A 22,452-nucleotide genomic window follows, 5' to 3' on the forward strand; every position below is an offset into this window, starting at 1 on the left:
GGGTCTCTCTTAAAGCACAGAACACTAAAAGTGATCTAGTTGTCACGTAATTATCCATGCCATAGCATAGAAGTTATCTTCAGTCATATGTGCTATGCAAGGATTTCCCTCCACATAAAACATTCCTGGTGTCTAGTGCTGCAGGTCATCTTTCCGGCATGTGACCAAATAAAAAAGGAGAAATTTCAAAATTTGCAACGGAGACATCACCCCCTCCCCCGCTTCCAGGTAAAAATAAATGTTGCTCCTTCTGATTTATTCTGTCTCATGTAAAGTGAAGAACAACCCACTGTGGAAGAGTTAATTATAGTTTCTGTTCATACAATCGGTCATAATCTAGACCTTTTGTTATTTAAAAACAAAAACAGTGTGCAGCCACCCATGTATTGAACCACTATACGAGACTCAACTGTTTTTCTACACCCCCTCCTGTTTTAAATTCTTCTTAGCAGCTTATTTAAAGGGACAGTCTAGTCAAAATTAAACTTTCATGATTCAGATAGGGCATACAATTTTAAACAACTTTCCATTTTACTTTTATTATTAAATTTGCTCTGCTCTCTTGGTATCCTTTGTGGAAAGCTAAACCTAGGTAGAGTCATATGCTACTTTCTAAGCCATTGAACTGCCTCTTATCTCAGTGCATTTTGACAGTTAGGCACTGCTAGTTCATGTGTGTCATATAGATAACATTGTGCTCACTCGCATGGAGTTATTTAAGAGTCAGCACTGGTTGGCTAAAATGCAAGTCTGTCAAAAGAACTTGAATAAGGGGGCAGTCTGCAGAGGCTTATATACAAGGTAATCACAGAGGTAAAAAGTATATTAATATAACCGTGTTGTTATGCAAAACTGGGGAATGGGTAATAAAGGAATTATCTATCGTTTTAAACAATAACAATTCTGGAGTGGACTGTCCCTTTAATAAGAATATCATCTGTTCATTATTAATTAAAGGAACAGTTTAGTCAAAATTAAACTTTCATTATTCAGATTCTTAGTTTAAACTAAACATAGGTAGGCTCATATGCTAATTTATAAGCCTTTGAGGGCTGCCTCTTATCACATGCTTTTTAAATCTCTTTTTTAACACAAAGAGACAGAAAGTACACATGGGCCATATAGATAACACTGTGTTCAGGCACAGAAAGTTATTTAAAGGACCAGTCAACACTGTAGATTTGCATAATCAACAAATGCATGGTAAGACGACAATGCAATAGCACTTAGTCTGAACTTCAAATGAGTAGTAGATTTTTGTTAGATAAATTGCAAAGTTATGTCTATTTCCACTCCCCCTGTATCATGTGACAGCCATCAGCCAATCACAAATGCATATACGTATATGCTGTGAATTTTTGCACATGCTCAGTAGGAGTTGGTGACTCAAAATCTAAAAAGATTGTGCACATTTTGTTAATGGAAGTAAATTGGAAAGTTGTTTAGAATTGCATGCTCTATTTGAATCATGAAAGTTTAATTTTAACTTGAGTGTCCCTTTAAGATTTATCCCAACACAATGCTAAATGCAAGACAATCCGAGACTGCGCACGAGGACAAACACACCTGGCCTTCCAACTAACCTGGCGTCGTGTGGTGGAGTGGGCGTGGCCGGACGGGTTCGATGTGGACTTGGCCGGGCAGGTGTGATGTGGGCGTGGCCGGGCGGGTGCGACTTAGGCGTGATGTGGGCGGGGCCGGGTGTGATGTGGGCGGGGCCGGCCAGATGCCGGGGCTGACTGCTAAGAGACAGGGAGCTCTAAAGAGGTAGGGATAGAGAGAGCAGAAGATGAGGAATAGAGAGAGGGAGAGAGAGACAGCAAAAGAGAGCGGGGGAGAGAGACGGCAAAAGAGAGGGGGGAGAGAGACAGCAAAAGAGAGGGGGGAGAGAGATGGCAAAAGAGAGGGGGGAGAGAGACGGCAAAAGAGAGGGGGAGAGAGACGAAAAAATAGAGGGGGGGAGAGAGACGGCAAAAGAGAGGGGGGAAGAGAGCACAAAAGAGAGGGGGGAGAGAGCACAAAAGAGAGGGGGGAGAGAGCACAAAAGAGAGGGGGGAGAGAGCACAAAAGAGAGGGGGGGGAGAGCACAAAAGAGAGGGGGGAGAGAGCACAAAAGAGAGGGGGGGAGAGAGCACAAAAGAGAGGGGGGAGAGAGCACAAAAGAGAGGGGGGAGAGAGCACAAAAGAGAGGGGGGAGAGAGCACAAAAGAGAGGGGGGGAGAGAGCACAAAAGAGAGGGGGGAGAGAGCACAAAAAGAGGGGGGGAGAGAAAGCACAAAAGAGAGGGGGAAGAGAGCACAAAAGAGGGGGGGAGAGAGCACAAAAGAAAGAGGGGGAGAGAGCGAAAAAGAGAGGGGGGAGAGAGAGAGACGGCAAAAGAGAGGGGGAGAGAGCGAAAAAGAGAGGGGGGAGAGAGAGAGACGGCAAAAGAGAGGGGGAGAGAGACGGCAAAAGAGAGGGGGAGAGAGACGGCAAAAGAGAGGGGGGAGAGAGGCGGCAAAAGAGAGGGGGGAGAGAGGTGGCAAAAGAGAGGGGGGAGAGAGACGGCAAAAGAAAGGGGGGAGAGAGCACAAAAGAGAGGGGGGGAGAGCACAAAAGAGAGGGGGGGAGAGCACAAAAGAGAGGGGGGAGAGCACAAAAGAGAGGGGGGAGAGAGCACAAAAGAGAGGGGGGAGAGAGCACAAAAGAGAGGGGGGAGAGAGCACAAAAGAGAGGGGGGAGAGAGCACAAAAGAGAAGGGGGAGAGAGCACAAAAGAGAGGGGGGAGAGAGCACAAAAGAGAGGGGGGAGAGAGCACAAAAGAGAGGGGGGAGAGAGCACAAAAGAGAGGGGGGAGAGAGCACAAAAGAGGGGGGGGAGAGAGCACAAAAGAGAGGGGGGAGAGAGCACAAAAGAAAGAGGGGGAGAGAGCGAAAAAGAGGGGGGAGAGAGAGAGACGGCAAAAGAGAGGGGGAGAGAGCGAAAAAGAGAGGGGGGAGAGAGACGGCAAAAGAGAGGGGGAGAGAGACGGCAAAAGAGAGGGGGAGAGAGACGGCAAAAGAGAGGGGGGGAGAGAGACGGCAAAAGAAAGGGGGGAGAGAGACGGCAAAAGAGAGGGGGGAGAGAGGCGGCAAAAGAAAGGGGGGAGAGAGGCGGCAAAAGAAAGGGGGGAGAGAGCACAAAAGAGAGGGGGGAGAGCACAAAAGAGAGGGGGGGAGAGCACAAAAGAGAGGGGGGGAGAGCACAAAAGAGAGGGGGGAGAGAGCACAAAAGAGAGGGGGGGAGAGAGCACAAAAGAGGGGGCGAGAGAACAAAAGAGAGGGGGGAGAGAGCACAAAAGAGAGAGGGGGAGAGAGCAAAAAAGAGGGAGAGAGCGCAAAAGAGGGGGGAGAGAGCGCAAAAGAGAGGGGGAGAGAGAGCAAAAGAGAGGGGGAGAGAGAGCGCAAAAGAGGGGGAGAGAGAGCGCAAAAGAGAGGGGGGAGAGAGCGCAAAAGAGATGGGGGAGAGAGCGCAAAAGAGATGGGGGAGAGAGCGCAAAAGAGAGGGGGGAGAGAGCGCAAAAGAGAGGGGGGGAGAGAGCGCAAAAGAGAGGGGGGAGAGAGCGCAAAAGAGAGGGGGGAGAGAGAGCGCAAAAGAGAGGGGAGAGAGCAAACGAGGGGTAAGAGAGCAAACGAGAGGGGGGCAGAGAGAGAGCAAACGAGAGGGGGGAGAGAGAGAGCAAAAGAGAGGGGGGAGAGAGCAAAAGAGAGAGGGGAGAGAGAGAGCAAAAGAAAGGGGAGAGAGAGAGAGAGAGAGAGATAAAGAAAAAGAGAGGGGAGAAAGAGAGAGCAAAAGAGAGGGGGGATAGAGAGAGAGCAAGGGGTGGGACCGATGTACTGCAAAAAATGGCCCGTGTACACAGGCTTTAGGACTAGTAGACCATAAACAGTCACAGTCATGTGATCAGGGGGCTGGAAGAAGGTTCCTAGATACAAGGTAATCACAGAGGTAAAAAGTATATTAATATAACTGTGTTGGTTATGCAAAACTGGGGAATGGGTAATAAAGGGATTATCTGTCTTTTAAAACAATAACAATTCTATTGTAGACTGTCCCTTTACTATAATTAGTATACCTTATAACAATTAACCATATTCTTATTCATTATAGCACACTCCTGATCCCTATAGAAACCTCATTTACCTCCAGTTCATCCGTTGTCTGTTAAACATTTATGTTTATTTATTTTAAATATCTTTATTAAAGGGAAAGTGTACTATAACATTTTCTCCCCTTTAGTTTGTTCCCAATTATCAATTTTACCTGTTGTGCTGTTTTGCCTGTTGTGTCCTGACCCATACTGAAAATTTAAATATGTAAGTATTAGTTATAGAAAAGCTATGTAAACATAGCCAGCAGAAGAAATACACTTTTATTGGGAGGAAGGAGAGATAAATAATAAAATGTAAATTTTGAATTGTTCTCTCTAAGTATTGGGCTTTGGTATATAGACAGAGATAAGATAAGGAAACATGTATGTGTATAGAAAGTGATTAAAATAAAGAGGTCTCAGTTTCCTGCAAGCTCAGCCCATTTTAATGGATTGTGTTGTGATAGAGCAATAACAGCTATTTCAAATTACAAGTCATTAGAAACACATTAAGGGAAAAACTATTTTACGGTAAACTGTCCCTGTAAGTAGTGAGTTCCTTGAAGAAGATACTTTAACATTTCAAGAAGCGATATCAATTTTACATAATACTGGAACTCTACCATGCTTTTCAATAATGTACCCATCATCATCTAGACTTCCATCTATGGTAAATATTCCTCTCTTGAGCCTACAAAATATAGTCCTATACAGTCCAATATCAAAGCAGCTGTGACTGTCCACACAGCTGAGGAATTATCAGTTATAATAGATTGCGCACAGAGGAGGGCTATAGGTACGTGAATACTTTAAATGTAGTTACAAATGTTTTTTTTTTTTTAGTTTTTTTTTTAGGGTTTTGATCATTTTGTGTGAGGACTCCCCAGGAATTCTTATACATAATGCTATTTAATATCTACCAAATTAATGTTATTTTTTTTGTATCCTTTATCAGGTTATCTCATTGAAAAGCCAGTAATTATCTCAGACATTGAGACAGGAGGGAAGATGTGTGTAGGGAGATGCCAAGACTACAATGTGAAAGGTAAACTTGATGTTTACATTACTTATTAAGTATTGCTTACAAAAATATAAAAAATATTGAGTTTAACAAAATTAAATGTAGATGCTTTATATGCTTTACAAACAATTAATTATTTTCTATTGCGGAGCAGTCCAAGGATACACCCCTTAAAAAACGTCTTGAGATGTTTGTCTTATTTGCTGTGTCCACTTATGGCCAAATGTAAATTGAAGGGACATTAAAGTCAGAATTAGACATTCATGATTTAGACAGAACATACAATTTTAAACAACTTTCCAATTTACTTCTATTATTTAATTTGCTTCATTCTCTTGTTATCCTTTGCTGAAATGTTTATCTTGGAAAGCTCAGGAGCAGCAAAGAACCTAGGTTCTAGCTGCTGATTGGTGGCTGCATATATATATATATTGTCATTCGCTCACCAATGTGTTCAGTTAGAAACCAGTAGTGCTCTGCTGCTCCTTCAGCAAATGATACCAAGAGAATGAAGGATATTTGATAATAGAAGTAAACTGGAAAGTTGTTTAAAATTGTATGTTCTTCCTAAATCATGAAATAAAATTTTGTGTTTCATGGCCCTTTAACCCCTTAAAGTGAATGTAAAGTCTGATGTTAAAGTGCCCGGTTTTTAAAACTTCGATTAAAAACAGGGGCACTTTAATTCATCAAAATTTATATTTCACTCCTGTTGTGAAAAAAAACTTACCTTTTAAACTTCACAGCAGCTCCAGCTTCCTCCACCCATTTCAAAGCCTCTTCCTGGGTCTAAAATGAGGCATCCAGCTTCCTCCAATCACAGCGTTGAATCAGACACTGATTTCCCCCGGGGGGGAAGCTGTGATTAGAGGATGACCTATCAATCATTTCTGACATCAGAAATGGCTTGTGAGACCAGAGGAAGTTGGAGCTGCTGTGAAGATTAAAAGGTAAGATTTTTTTCACAACAGGAGTGAAATGTAAATTTTGATGAATTAAAGTGCCCCTGTTTTTAATCAAAGTTTTAAAAACCGTGAACTTTAGCATAAAAATTTACATTCACTTTAAGGACCACAGCACTTTTCCATTTTCTGACCGTTTGGGACCAGGGCTATTTTTACATTTCTGCGGTGTTTGTGTTTAGCTGTAATTTTCCTCTTACTCATTTACTGTACCCACACATATTATTTACTGTTTTTCTCGCCATTAAATGGACTTTCTAAAGATTTTATTATTTTCATCATATCATATAATTTACTATAAAATTCTTTATAAAATATGATGAAAAAATGGAAAAAAACACACTTTTTCTAACTTTAACCCCCAAAATCTGTTACACATCTACATCCACCAAAAAAACAACCATGCTAAATAGTTTCTAAATTTTGTCCTGAGTTTAGAAATACCCAATGTTAACATCTTCTTTGCTTTTTTTTGCAAGCTATAGGGCAATAAATACAAGGAGTAACAGATACTAAAATGTTAATTTTTGATTGCTCTCTCTACGTATTAGCCTTTGTGTATAGACAATGAGATAAGGTGATAAGATAAATAAATACGATTCTGCAAGCTCAAACAACTTAAAGGGACATAATACTCATATGCTAAATCACTTGAAATTGATGCAGTACTAACTGTAAAAAGCTCACAGGAAAATATCACCTGAGCATCTCTATGTAAAAAAGGAAGATGTTTTACCTCACAATTTCCTCAGCTCAGCAGAGTAAGTTCTGTGTAAAAATTTATGCTCAACTGCTGCTCAGCTGCAGGTAAAAAAAAAAAAATGAAGAAATGAACAGCAGCCAATCAGCATTAACAGTGCTGAGGTCATGAACTCTTTTACTGTGATCTCATGAGATTTCATAGTAAACTTCCTTACACTGAATACAGAAATAAGAGGAGTGTGCACAAAGCTCAATCCTTCAGCTGTCCCGGGACAGACATACTGATTTGTTGCTTAGAAGTCCTTTACAATGGGATGTGGCTACTGAGAAACTTTTGAGGTAAAATATCTTTCTTTTTTACAGATATGTTCAGGTGATATTTTCTAGTCGGCTTTCTACAGCTATACTGCATCACTTTCAAGTGTTTAAACATTTGGGTATTATGGCTCTTTAAATGGGCTGATTTTTCATTATTAGAACAACTGCTATTTTATAAACAAAAATAAACTTAACTTAGCATATTTGTAGATGTTTTATAATATGCAGCTGGTATAACAAGTCATTGGGGTCACATTAAGTGAAACCAAATTTAAAGTACAATGTCCCTTTAATATTTCTTTACACCTGCTGCACACTCTGTGAATAGCTATATATTACTATGTTGCCTCTGACACAATTTTCTTACATATTATTTTTTTTTTCCTTGTATACAAGTATTACATGTTCTGCATGCTATTTATTTCAGATTCCCTTTGTTTCTTACATTTGCAAATACGATTTTGTTTAGATCTATAAAAGGAATAGCCTCAATTTCCATAAAGTTCAAAAAGTACACCAACAGCACTTTTATAAACAGATTCAGTTGGGCTATTCAATTTTTGTTAATTGTATTGTTCATAAAAAATAATACAGATGGATAACAAACTGTGCCTGTATCTATATTGAGTTCATTTTTTTAATCCTTTTCTTATTATAAATAAATTGTTTCATACTAAAAGGAACATGAAAATCAAATTTTTCATGCTTTAGATAGAGCATTTTATTTTAAACAACTTTCCAATTATTTCTAATAATAAATTTGCTTAATTCCTTTGGTATTCTTTATTGAAGGATCAGAAATGCAGTACAGGGAACTAGCTGAACACATTGGGTGAACCAATGACAAACGTTATAGATATGCATTTACCAATTAGCAGAAAGCTCACAGTAGTGCATTGTTGCTCTTAAAGGGACACTGAGCCCAAATTTTTTCTTTTGTGATTCAGATAGAGCATGCAATTTTAAGCAACTTTCTAATTTACTCCTATTATCAAATTTTCTTCATTCTCTTGATATCTTTATTTGAAAAGCAAGAATGTAAGTTTAGATGCCGGACCATTTTTGGTGAACAACCTGGGTTGTTGCTGATTGGTGGATAAATTTACCCACCAATAAACAAGTGCTGTCCAGGGTCTAAACCAAAAAGTGGCTGGCTCCTTAGCTTAGATGCCTTCTTTTTAAATAAAGTTAGCAAGAGAACGAAGAAAAATTGTTTATAGGAGTAAATTAGAAAGTTGCTTAAATTTGCATGCTCTATCTGAATCACAAAAGAAAAAAAAATGGGTTCAGTGTCCCTTTAAGCCTACCTAGGCATGCTTTTCAACAAAGGATACAAGAGAACAAAGCAAATTAGATAATAGAATTAAGTTGTGAAGTTGTTTAAAAATTGTATACTCCATCATGAAGCAATTTTTTGGGGTTTTATGTCCCTTTAACGTCTTTTCATGAGTACTATCCATGGCATCAATAGCTAGAGATTTGCATTCGTCAGTTTCACTCTCTGCCGAATGAAGAAGTAGGAGCTTTATTTCGTTGTTTTTTTTTAGGAGCCGAGTATCTTCTTGTGCTAGTGAAACACACTAAGTAAGACCTGTGCAAATCCAGATCTTCGCGTGTTTCACTTGCACAAGAGGATATTTGGCTCCGAAAAGACCTAAATATCAAAAGCAGCCTCCTAATTCTACATTAGGCAGTGAACAAAAACTGCTGAATGCACATCTCTATCAATAACATATGGATAGCGCCTACCCTCGGGTAATTAGGATGGGAAATTTTAGATAGAAAATAACATAACACCCCCTATCCCCGCCTCTTTAGTCTTGTAAAAAAATAATCTCAGCAAAAGGGTGGGAATACAGTGCTACTGTGGATAACAGCCAGGAAAAAAGATTTATGGTAAATATGAAACAATTTTCCATATTCCTAGCTAACCATGGCAGCAATAATATATGTGTGCTAAAAAAACACGAGGGAGGACATAAATGCAAAAGGTAGAGCATTTTTTATCAAGAAGTATACATTAAATACAGCTAGAAACAGATGCCAATATTGTATCTCCAAACTAAGACAAAGAGGAAACATCCAAATGCTAATGACATACAAATGTCGTCAGGAAAGACTAATTAGTAGGTCTCCAAATACTTTCTGCTGAAGCCTTGGTTTTTGCAGCTCAAGATGTGGAAATTGTTTGTGTAGAATGGGCCCTTAAACCAGACATCACCAACAGATCCTGTACCTTTATAAACACTGGAGATTGCCAAAATTATCCAACTTTGAAGAGTAGAAACAAAGCTGCATCCCCTTTCCTTGTTCCACATGGAATGAGAAATAGTTGAGGAGATCTACGCCAAGGAGCTGTATAAGAGATGTAGATAGACAGGCAACACACAAGATCAATAGCATGACATTTCTTCTCTTCTGAAAAGGAAGGATTCCGATAGATAAAGTGAAAAATATTTCCTGGTTCAAATGGTACTCTGACTGTAGGAAGCAAATGAGGCATAGGACAAAGGACCACTTTGTCTTGAAAGAAGTATGTATATATCTATCTACCTATCTATATCTTTAATGGACAAAGTTGGCTTTATTAATGTCCGACAGTAACCCTGCCTGGAACCCAGAAGCACAAAATGTAAGCAGAGGTATCATTTTGCCCTAACGCCTCTAATGTGTCAGGACCTTCCCAGGGGCTGAAAGTACCTAGGACTTCCTGGGGAGAGAAGCTGAATTCTCCAAAGCACTGTCAAACTAGATAAAAATAAAAAAGTTGTGGTCCATACAATTCAAGCAAATACCCTCTGAAAATGTTGCCCATATTGATCTTAGGATTGATTTGATTTGATTTAATTAATGATAGTATATAGAGAAATGTACCCTATTTCACTGTAATTTCATTTGTTTACCCTCTATCGGTTTTTGTTACGTTTTAAACTCATTTATAGTTAGATTACGTCATACGCAGAAGAAATGAGACAATGTAAGAGACAAAAAGACTGTATTATGAAAGTCCTTTATTGCAACTATATTGCGATAATAAAACTGTTGAATACACTGTATGCTGGTTTGAATAGGCAACTGGACTACATGAAGAAATATAAAAACTACTCTCACTCATTACTTAAAGCTAAACATGTATGATGTGAAATGTAAAACGTTATTCCTGTTTCTTTTCAATTATTGTACTCTTCTATATTCATAATTAAAGCTCTTTTGAAAAAAATAAAAAAAATAATTAAAAAAAAAAGTCGTAAGAAACAAAGTATGTTCTGAAACTCAGAGGACAGGAAACAACTAGGTAGGGGGTGAAATATCTTATTTTGAAGTAAATTTTCCATCCTAAAGCTCTGAGGGGAGGAGCTACCCATTTGTAATTGCTGCCATGGTTAGTTAGGATTTATATATATATATATATATAGAAGAGAAAAAGAGTACATTTAAGTGCATCTTCCCTTCTTTTTTTTTTTATACGGAAAGAGTGCTTTAACATCAGCATAGCAGAACTCTTGAAATGTGAGCATCGATTGGGAGCTCTGCTATTGAATTATTATTTTTTTTTTTAAAAAGGATGGCCCCAAATCTTCACTGTAATTTGAAAGGGGTTCTATTTTGTAGAGAGCTTAGTTTATGAACTAAATGGAGGTGGGGTAATGTGTCGAGCAAAGTTTTAAACTGAATTTATCACCCATATGCTTGTTTATTTGAAAAAACACACTGGATTTGAATTGACTTTATTTAGCCTAAGGTGAAGTGAGCACTTTGGCTGTTTATCTTACACTAAGTGTTTTTAAATTTTTTCTACATGGAAAAAAAGTTGATCATAACATTTTACTTTTTAAAATTTCCTTAATGTATAACCAAAAACTATTTTCTTCCAGCAGATTATATTGAAGAAAAACATTTTACTTGTCAACAGGGGAATGTTGTCAAAGACATTTCAGATACTGATCACAAAGGAAAACTGCTAAGTAACTTCAATTTATTTGAAGAAGAATCTTTGAAAGCCACCCGCATATATAACTTAAGGAAACCTAAAGATACTCCAGATTATAATGAAAACCATTTTAAACCAAATACTGATGATGATGATGATGTGAAATTTTTGGAGGATAATGATATTTCTAATTCAGAATTAAAATATACGTCTAATCAAAAACTACCAAAAAAGCGCAGACAAAGAATAAGAAATCCTACAATTAGTCATGACTCTGAAGATATTAATGAAGAACATGAAGAAAAGAAGCCGCTTGCTTGTACTGAATGTGGAAAGATCTATGTTAAGAAAGCATTTCTGGTAAAACATCAGAAGAAGCACAAAGGAAGCCCCCTCCACGAGTGTTCTGAGTGTGGGAAATGCTTTTCTCAGAGCTTTCACCTTGTTAGACACAAAAGATGTCATGCTGTAGAGAAGCCCTTTCCCTGTAATGAATGTGATAAATGCTTTTCTGATAGTTCAACATTGTTGAAACACCAGCGAATACACTCTGGGACTAAGCCATTTGAATGTGCAGAATGTGGGAAATGCTTTACAATCAGCACATACCTTATTGTACATCAGAGAACGCACACAGGTGAAAAACCGTACAAGTGTACTGAATGTGGGAAAAGCTTCAGCCAAAGCTCATCCCTTATTATACACCAGAGAATTCACACAGGGGAAAAGCCATATGCCTGCACTGTATGTAGGAAAAGCTTTAATCACCATTCACATCTTATTACTCACAGAAGGATCCATACAGGAGAGAGACCATTTGCATGCAATTATTGTGATCGAAAATTCAATCACAGTTCACATTTGGTATCACACAGGAGAACTCATACAGGAGAGAAACCATATGGTTGCACAGAATGTGAGAGAGCTTATGCTCAGAGACAGCAACTGGTTAGACATCTGAAGGGTCATGCAGAAGAGGAAGCTGATTAAAATCATGTTACAAATTAGTAGGACACCATCATTTTTATTTTGTATAACTCAATAGCTGAGATTCATTAACTCCTGATTTAGCATATCCTAACAGTTATTCATATTTATATCAGCAATCATTGGTGTATTATTTATTGGTACAGACTCCAGCCTTCTGCTTTTTTCACCATTTTTTTTTCTTTCTGATGTATGTCACTGATGTCTCATGCCATATTGACATGTGGGTTTTTTATTTAAAAATACATTAATGTAATGTAATTTTGTTAACTCTAAACTGAGGGGATTTTTTTGAACATGAATAAAATCTTGACAAAAACACATTTTATAGCATTACAAATAAACTATTTTAAAATGTCTGATCCATTTTTTGTATACATTGACAATTAAAAGAATAAAAGTAAATCAAGAACATATATATTTATATATTAAAGAAGTCCTGACTGACTGATCAACGTCCAGCTCAAACAGTTTAACCTAGGAAAGTGAAATTTGGATGGTATGATGGCGTAGGCACCCACAAAGGAAGGATTTTTGGAAATTACGTCCCTAAGGGGGTGAAAAAGGGGGGGTGATTTTTTTTTTATGAGGATACCTATAATCTCAAAAACCGAAGATGTTACAAATTTAAAAATTGTTATTTAGATTCTCCTTTAAAAATAAAGAAACACTTGTTTTACCATTTCCTTAAACTCCACTTAAAGGGACACTGAACCCAATTTTTTTCTTTTATGATTCAGGTAGATCATGCAATTTTAAGCAACTTTCTAATTTACTTCTTTTATCAATTTTTCTTCATTCTCTTGCTATCTTTATTTGGAAAAGAAAGTCCAGAACCCTTGGCAGCACTTTATATTGGTGGATGAATGTATCCACCAATTGGCAAGAACAACCCAGGTTGTTCACCAAAAATGGGCCGGCATCTAAACTTACATTCTTGCTTTTCAAATAAAGATACCAAAAGAATGAAGAACATTTGCTAATAGGAGTAAATTAGAAAGTTGCTTAAAATTTCATGCTCTATCTGAATCGCAAAAGAAAAAAATTTGGGTTCAGTGCCCCTTTAAGGGAATTGGTATTTGCATTATGCTTTAAAAATAAAGAAACACATGTTTTACAATTTTCTGAAAATCCATTTAAGGGGTGTCGATTTTTGAGGACACCTAGATCTCAAAGACCAAAGATGTTACAGACGTGAAAAACATAATTTATGCTTACCTGATAAATTTATTTCTCTTGTAGTGTATCCAGTCCACGGATCATAGATTACTTATGGGATATATTCTCCTTCCCAACAGGAGGCTGCAAGAGTCCACCCACAGCAAAGCTGCTATATAGCTCCTCCCCTAACTGCCATTACCAGTCATTCGACCGAAAACATGCAGAGAAAGGAAAACCATAGGGTGCAGTGGTGACTGTAGTTTAATGGAAAAATTACCTGCCTTAAAGTGACAGGGCGGGCCGTGGACTGGATACACTACAAGAGAAATAAATTTATCAGGTAAGCATAAATTATGTTTTCTCTTGTTAAGTGTATCCAGTCCACGGATCATCCATTACTTATGGGATACCAATACCAAAGCTAAAGTACACGGATGATGGGAGGGACAAGGCAGGTACTTAAACGGAAGTTACCACTGCCTGTAAAAAACCCTTTCTCCCAAAAATAGCCTCCGAAGAAGCAAGGTATCAAATTTGTTAAATTTGAAAAAGTATGAAACGCAGACCAAGACTCCGTCTTGTAATCTGTTCAACAGAAGCCACATTTAAAAAAGGCCTAAGTGAAAACCACAGCTCTAGTAGAATGAGCTGTAATCCCTTCAGGAGGCTGCTGTCCAGCAGTCTCATAAGCTAAATGAATTATGCTTTTTAACCAAAAAGACAGAGAGGTTGCTGAAGTCCTTTGACCTCTCCTCTGTCCAGAATAGACAACAAACAAGGTGAATGTTTGATGAAAATCTGTAGTAGCTTGTAAGTAAAACTTTAAAACACGAACCACGTCCAAATTGTGTAATAGACGTTCCTTCTTTGAAGAAGGATTAGGATACAAGAATGGAACAACAATCTCTTGAGTGATATTCTTGTTAGATACCACCTTAGGTAAAAACCCAGGTTGGTACACAGGACTACCTTATCCGTACGGAGAACCAGATAAGGAGAATCACATTGCAACGCAGATAACTCGGAGACTCTATGAGCCGAGGAAATAGCTACCAAAAAGGAACTTTCCAAGATAGAAGTTTGATATCTATGGAATGAAAAGGTTCAAATGGAACTCCTTGAAGAACCTTAAGAACCAGCTTTAAGCTCCATGGCGGAGCAACATTTTTAACCACAGGCTTGGTTCTAACCAAAGCCTGACCAAATGCCTGAACGTCTAGAATACCTGCCAGACGCTTGTGCAAAAGAATAGACAGAGTAGAAATCTGTCCTTTTAAAGAACTAGCTGACAACCCTTTTCTCAAAATCATCTTGGAGAAAAGATAATATCCTGGGAATCCAGACTTTACTCCATGAGTAACCCTTGGATTCATAACAATAAGATATTTACACCATATCTTATGTTAAATTTTCCTAGAGACAGGCTTTTATGCCTGTATTAAGGTATCAATTACTGACTCGGAGAAGCCATGCTTTGATAACATCAAGCGTTCTGTCTCCAGGCAGTCCATCTCAGATTAGTTATATTTAGATGGTTGAAAAGACCCTGAGGTAGAGGGTCCTGTCTCAGAAGCAGAGACCGTGGTGGAAAGGATGACATGTCCACCAGATCTGCATACCAGGTCCTGCGTGGCCACGCAGGCGCTGTCAAAAGCACCAAAGCACTCTCCTGCTTGATCTTGTGCAGACCCCTCCGGAGGGAATTCCCACTCCCCCGGATGAAAAGTCTGACGACTTAGAAAATCTGCCTCCCAGTTCTCAACACCTGGGATAGGGATAGCTTTTAGACAAGAGTGAGTCTCTGTCCAGTGAATTATTTTAAGACTTCTAACATTGCTAGGGAACTTCTGTTCCCCCTTGATGGTTGATGTAAGCCACAGTCGTGATATTGTCCGACTGAAATATGATGTACCTCAGAGTTGCTAACTGAGGCCAAGTCTGAAAAGCATGGAATATCGCTCCCAGTTCCAGAATATTCATTAGAAGGAGGGTCTCCTCCTGAGTCCACTATCCCTGAGCCTTCAGGGAGTTCCAGACTGTATCCCAACCTAAAAGGCTGGCATCTGTTGTAACAATTGTCCCATCTGACCTGCGGAAGGTCATACCCTTGGACAGATGGACCCGAGATAGTCACCAGAGAAGAGAATCTCTGGTTTCTTGGTCCGGATTTAACAGGAGAACAAATCTGTGTAATCCCCGTTCCTCTGGCTGAGCATGCATAGTTGCAGTGGTCTGAAATGTAGGCGTGCAAACGGTACTATGTCCCTTGCCGCTACCATTAAGCCGATTACATTCATGTACTGAGCCACCAAAGGGGCGGATGGAATGAAGAACACGGCAGAAATTTAGAAACTTTGACAACCTGGACTCCGTCAGGTAAATTTTAATTTCTACAAAATCTATCAGAATCCCTAGGAGGGAAACCCTTGATATTGGGGATAGAGAACTCTTTCCTTGTTCACTTTCCACCCATGCGATCTCAGAAATGCCAGTACTACGTCCGTATGAGACTTGGCAACTTGGATGTTTGACGCCTGTATCAGGATGTCGTCTAAATAAGGGGCCACTTCTATGCCCCGCGGCCTAAGGACCGCCAAAGTGACCCCAGAACCTCCATAAAGATTCTAGGGGCTGTAGTTAACCCAAAGGAAAGAGCTACAAACTGGTAATGCCTGTCTAGAAAGGCAAACCTGAAAAACCGATGGTGATCTTTATGCATCGTAATGTGAGGATAAGCATCCTTCAAATCCATTGTAGTCCTCTATTGACTCTCCTGGATCATAGTTAAGATGGTACGAATAGTTTCCATCTTAAATGATAGAATTCTAAAGAATTTGTTTAAGATCTTTTAGATCCAAAATAGGTCTGAAGGTTTCCTTTCCTTGGGAACCACAAACCGATTTGAGGAAAACTGTGTCCCTGTTCCTCTATTGGAACTGAATGGGTCACGTACACAATGCAAGAATGTCTCTTTCTTTATCTGGTTTGCAGATAAATGTGAAAGGCAAAAACTCCCCTTGTTTGGGGGGGAAAGCTTTGAAATCCAGAAGATATCTCTGGGGTATAATTTCCAATGCCCAGGGATCCTGGGCATCTCTTGCCCACGCCTGGGCGAAGAATGAAGTCTGCCCCCTATAGGATCCGTTACCAGATAGGGGTCCGTTCCTCATGCTGTTTTAGAGGCAGCAGCAGGCTCCTTGACCTGCTTATCTTTGTTCCTGCCTTGAATTTTCGAAAGGCACAAAAATTAGGCCTTTTTTGTCCCTTGATTTGGACCTGTCCTGAGGAAGGGCATGATCTTTTCCTCCAGTGATATAAGTAATAATCTCCTTCAAACTAGGCCTGAATAGGGTCTGCCCCTTGAAGGGAAGTTAAGTAGCTTATTTATTAAAGTCACGACAGCTGACCATGATATAAGCCATAGCGCTCTGCGCGCCAGTATAGTAAAAAACAGAATTCTTAGCCGTTAGTCTAGTCAAAGGAACAAAGGCATCAGAAAACAAAGGAATTGGCTAGCTTAAGTGCTCTAAGCTTGTCAAATATATTCATCCAATGGAGCCTGTAAACCCTCATCAAGAGACTCAAACCAGAACGCCGCAGCAGCAGTGACAGGAGCAATGCGTGCAAGGGGCTGCAGGATAAAACCTTGTTGAATAAACATTTTTTATCCATTGGATCTAAAAAAGCACAACAGTCCTCGCCAGAGGTAGTGGTACGCTTAGCTAGAGTAGAAACTCTTCTCTCCACCTTAGGAACTGTCTGCCATAAGTCCCGTGTGGTGGCAACTATTAGAAAACATTCTTCTAAAAAATAGGAGGGGAAGAGAACGGCACACCTGCTCTATCCCATTCCTTATGAAAAATTTTAGTAAACCTCTTTAGGTATTGGAAAAACATAAGTACACACCGGCACTGCATATTATTTATCCAGTCTACACAATTTCTCTGGCACTGCGATTGTACACATTCATTCAGAGCAGCTAAAGCCTCCCTGAGCAACAAGTGGAAGTTCTCAAGCATAAATTTTAAATGTAGAAATATCAGAATCAGGTTAAATCATCTTCCCTGAGTCACAAATATCACCCACAGACTAAGCATATTGTGAGGTAGTATCAGACATGGTTCTTAAAGCGTCTGTATGCTCTGTATCTACCCCCAGAGCTGTTTTGCTTTCCTTTAATTTCAGGTAGTCTGACTAATACTGCTGCCAGTGTATTATACACAACCTTTGCCATGTCTTGTAAAATAAACGCTATGGGCGCCATTTATATACTTGGCGCCATTTGAGCGTGAGTCCCTGGAGCGGGAGTCAAAGGGTCTGACACGTGGGGAGAGTTAGTCGGCATAACTTCCCCCTCGACAGAATCCTCTGGTAAAATAAACGCTATGGGTGCCCTTGATGTACTTGGCGCCATTTGAGCGTGAGTCCCTAAAGCGGGAGTCAAAGGGTCTGACACGTGGGGAGAGTTAGTCGGCATAACTTCCCCCTCGACAGAATCCTCTGGTGATAATGTTTTTAAATACAAAAAATGATCTTTATTGTTTAACATGAAATCAGTACATCTGGTACACATTCTAAAATGGGGTTCCACCATGGCTTTAAACATAATAAACACAGAGCCTCCTCTATGTTAGACATGTTAGAACTAATAAAGAGACTAGTAAGCTTGGAAAACACTTTAAATCAAGTTAACAAGCAAATATAACAAACGTTACTGTGCCTTTAAGAGAAACAAATTTTGTCAAAATTTGAAAAACAGTGAAAAAAGGCAGTAAATCAAACGAAATTTTTATAGTACATGTAATAAGTTAACAGAGCATTGCACCCACTTGCAAATGGATGATTAACCCCTTAATGCAAAAAACAGATAAAAAAAAAAAAAAAAACGACATTTTTTTAAACAGACACAACAAAACTGCCACAGCTGAGCTGTGGATTACCTTCCCTATAACTGTTTCTATGCAAAATTTAAGCCAGCCATGTGGAAAAATTAGGCCCCAATAAGTTTTATCACCAAACATATGTTAAAAAACGATTAAACATGCCAGCAAACGTTTTAAAACACATTCTTATAAGAGTATGTATGTCTATTAATAAGCCTGATCCAGTCGCTATCACTGCATTTAAGGCTTTACTTACATTACTTCGGTATCAGCAGTATTTTCTTAGTCAATTCCATTCCTTAGAAAAATATATTACTGCACATACCTTAGCATATATCTCTATCAATCAGCCTGGTACCAGTCGCTTTCACTGCATTTAAAGGCTGTACTTACATTACTTCGGTATCAGCAGTATTTTCTTAGTCAATTCCATTCCTTAGAAAAATATTTTACTGCACACACCTTATTTGCAGGAAAACCTGCACGCCATTCCCCCTCTGAAGTACCTTACTCCTCAGAATGTGTGAGAACAGCAACTGGATCTTAGTTACGTCTGCTAAGATCATAGAAAAAACGCAGGCAGATTCTTCTTCCAAATACTGCCTGAGATAAACAGCACACTCCGGTGCCATTTAAAAATAACAAACTTTTGATTGAAGAAATAAACTAAGTATAAAAAACCACAGACTCTCACGACCTCCTATCTATGTTGAGACTTGCAAGAGAATGACTGGTAATGGCAGTTAGGGGAGGAGCTATATAGCAGCTTTGCTGTGGGTGGACTCTTACAGCTTCCTGTTGGGAAGGAGAATATATCCCATAAGTAATGGATGATCCGTGGACTGGATACACTTAACAAGAGAAATTGGTATTTCATTTCCTGAAAATCCACGTAAGGTGGGGGGGGTGATTTTTGAGGATACCTATATCTCAAAGACCGAAGATTTTACAGGTGTGAAAATTGGTATTTACATTCTCCTTTCCTTTAAAAATAAAGAAACACGTGTTTTACCATTTTCAAAAAATCCACTATATATATATATATATATATATATTTCTTTCATGTAATTAACAAGAGTCCATGAGCTAGTGACGTATGGGATATACATTCCTACCAGGAGGGGCAAAGTTTCCCAAACCTCAAAATGCCTATAAATACACCCCTCACCACACCCACAAATCAGTTTTACAAACTTTGCCTCCAAGGGAGGTGGTGAAGTAAGTTTGTGCTAGATTCTACGTTGATATGCGCTCCGCAGCAAGTTGGAGCCCGGTTTTTCCTCTCAGCGTGCAGTGAATGTCAGAGGGATGTGAGGAGAGTATTGCCTATTGAATGCAGTGATCTCCTTCTACGGGGTCTATTTCATAAGGTTCTCTGTTATCGGTCGTAGAGATTCATCTCTTACCTCCCTTTTCAGATCGACGATATACTCTTATATTTACCATTTCCTCTACTGATTCTCGTTTCAGTACTGGTTTGGCTTTCTACAAACATGTAGATGAGTGTCCTGGGGTAAGTAAGTCTTATTTTCTGTGACACTCTAAGCTATGGTTGGGCACTTTATTTATAAAGTTCTAAATATATGTATTCAAACATTTATTTGCCTTGACTCAGAATGTTCAACTTTCCTTATTTCCAGACAGTCAGTTTCATATTTGGGATTATGCTTTAAATTATCATATTTTTCTTACCTCAAAAATTTGACTTTTTTCCCTGTGGGCTGTTAGGCTCGCGGGGGCTGAAAATGCTTCATTTTATTGCGTCATTTTTGGCGCGGACTTTCTTGGCGCAAAAATTCTTTTCCGTTTCCGGCGTCATACGTGTCGCCGGAAGTTGCGTCATTTTTTGACGTTATTTTGCGCCAAAAATGTCGGCGTTCCGGATGTGGCGTCATTTTTGGCGCCAAAAGCATTTAGGCGCCAAATAATGTGGGCGTCTTATTTGGCGCCAAAAAATATGGGCGTCGCTTTTGTCTCCACATTATTTCAGTCTCATTTTTCATTTGCTTCTGGTTGCTAGAAGCTTGATGTTTGGCATTTTTTTTCCCATTCCTGAAACTGTCTTATAAGGAATTTGATCTATTTTGCTTTATATGTTGTTTTTTATCTTACATATTGCAAGATGTCTCACGTTGCATCTGAGCCAGAAGATACTACAGGAAAACCACTGCCTGCTGGATCTACCAAAGCTAAGTGTATCTGCTGTAAACTTTTGGTAGCTATTCCTCCAGCTGTTGTTTGTAATAATTGTCATGACAAACTTGTTAAAGCAGATAATATTTCCTTTAGTGATGTACCATTGCCTGTTGCAGTTCCCTCAACATCTAAGGTGCAGAATGTTCCTGATAACATAAGAGATTTTGTTTCTGAATCCATAAAGAAGGCTTTGTCTGTTATTTCTCCTTCTAGTAAACGTAAAAAGTCTTTTAAATCTTCTCTCTCTACAGATGAATTTTTAAATGAACACCATCATTCTGATTCTTTGGACTCTTCTGGTTCAGAGGATTCTGTCTCAGAGATTGATGCTGATAAATCTTCATATTTATTTAAGATGGAATTTATTCGCTCTTTACTTAAAGAAGTACTAATTGCTTTAGAAATAGAGGATTCTAGTCCTCTTGATACTAATTCTATACGTTTGGATAAGGTTTTTAAAGCTCCTGCGGTTATTCCAGAAGTCTTTCCTGTTCCTAATGCTATTTCTGCAGTAATTGCTAAGGAATGGGATAAATTGGGTAATTCATTTACTCCTTCTAAACGTTTTAAGCAATTATATCCTGTTCCGCCTGACAGGTTAGAATTTTGGGACAAAATCCCTAAAGTTGATGGGGCTATTTCTACCCTTGCTAAACGTACTACCATTCCTACGTCAGATGGTACCTCGTTTAAGGATCCTTTAGATAGAAAAATTGAATCTTTTCTAAGAAAAGCTTATCTATGTTCAGGTAATCTTCTTAGACCTGCTATATCATTGGCTGATGTTGCTGCAGCTTCAACTTTTTGGTTGGAAACTCTAGCGCAACAAGTAACAAATCGTGATTCTCATGATATTATTATTCTTCTCCAGCATGCTAATAATTTCATCTGTGATGCCATTTTTGATATTATTAGAGTTGATGTTAGATTTATGTCTCTGGCTATCTTAGCCAGAAGAGCTTTATGGCTTAAGACTTGGAATGCTGATATGGCTTCTAAATCAACTCTACTTTCCATTTCTTTCCAGGGAAACAAATTATTTGGTTCTCAGTTGGATTCTATTATTTCAACTGTTACTGGTGGGAAAGGAACTTTTTTTACCACAGGATAAAAAGTCTAAAGGTAAAAACAGGGCTAACAATCGTTTTCGTTCCTTTCGTTTCAACAAAGAACAAAAGCCTGATCCTTCGTCCTCAGGAGCAGTTTCAGTTTGGAAACCATCTCCAGTCTGGAATAAATCCAAGCCTGCTAGAAAGGCAAAGCCTGCTTCTAAGTTCACATGAAGGTACGGCCCTCATTCCAGTTCAGCTGGTAGGGGGCAGGTTACGTTTTTTCAAAGAAATTTGGATCAATTCTGTTCACAATCTTTGGATTCAGAACATTGTTTCAGAAGGGTACAGAATTGGTTTCAAGATGAGACCTCCTGCAAAGAGATTTTTTCTTTCCCATGTCCCAGTAAATCCAGTGAAAGCTCAAGCATTTCTGAATTGTGTTTCAGATCTAGAGTTGGCTGGAGTAATTATGCCAGTTCCAGTTCCGGAACAGGGGATGGGGTTTTATTCAAATCTCTTCATTGTACCAAAGAAGGAAAATTCCTTCAGACCAGTTCTGGATCTAAAATTATTGAATCGTTATGTAAGGATACCAACGTTCAAGATGGTAACTGTAAGGACTATATTGCCTTTTGTTCAGCAAGGGAATTATATGTCCACAATAGATTTACAGGATGCATATCTGCATATTCCGATTCATCCAGATCATTATCAGTTCCTGAGATTCTCTTTTCTAGACAAGCATTACCAATTTGTGGCTCTACCGTTTGGCCTTGCTACAGCTCCAAGAATTTTCACAAAGATTCTCGGTGCCCTTCTGTCTGTAATCAGAGAACAGGGTATTGTGGTATTTCCTTATTTGGACGATATCTTGGTACTTGCTCCGTCTTTACATTTAGCAGAGTCTCATACGAATCGACTTGTGTTGTTTCTTCAAGATCATGGTTGGAGGATCAATTTACCAAAAAGTTCTTTGATTCCTCAAACAAGGGTAACCTTTCTGGGTTTCCAGATAGATTCAGTGTCCATGACTTTGTCTTTAACAGACAAGAGACGTCTAAAATTGATTACAGCCTGTCGAAACCTTCAGTCTCAATCATTCCCTTCGGTAGCCTTATGCATGGAAATTCT

General features: G+C 39.0%; 1 protein-coding gene across 2 annotated transcripts in view; it reads left to right on the forward strand.

Annotated features, from left to right (window-relative positions):
• LOC128652640 (zinc finger protein 84-like) overlaps positions 1-12,445 on the forward strand; it is a 32,248-nt gene extending 19,803 nt beyond the window's left edge. The window contains exons 4-5 of one of the 2 annotated variants that reach the window (XM_053705573.1): positions 5,064-5,153; positions 10,987-12,445. In XM_053705573.1, coding sequence (XP_053561548.1) covers positions 5,064-5,153; positions 10,987-12,032 — 1,136 coding nt within the window. In that variant the 3' untranslated portion in view covers positions 12,033-12,445. The remainder of the gene's footprint in view (positions 1-5,063; positions 5,154-10,986) is intronic. The other variant, XM_053705575.1, reaches the window with a different exon arrangement.
• The last annotated feature ends 10,007 nt before the right edge of the window (positions 12,446-22,452 follow it).

Source organism: Bombina bombina, chromosome 1, assembly GCF_027579735.1.
Source record: "Bombina bombina isolate aBomBom1 chromosome 1, aBomBom1.pri, whole genome shotgun sequence".
Lineage (NCBI taxonomy): Eukaryota > Metazoa > Chordata > Amphibia > Anura > Bombinatoridae > Bombina > Bombina bombina.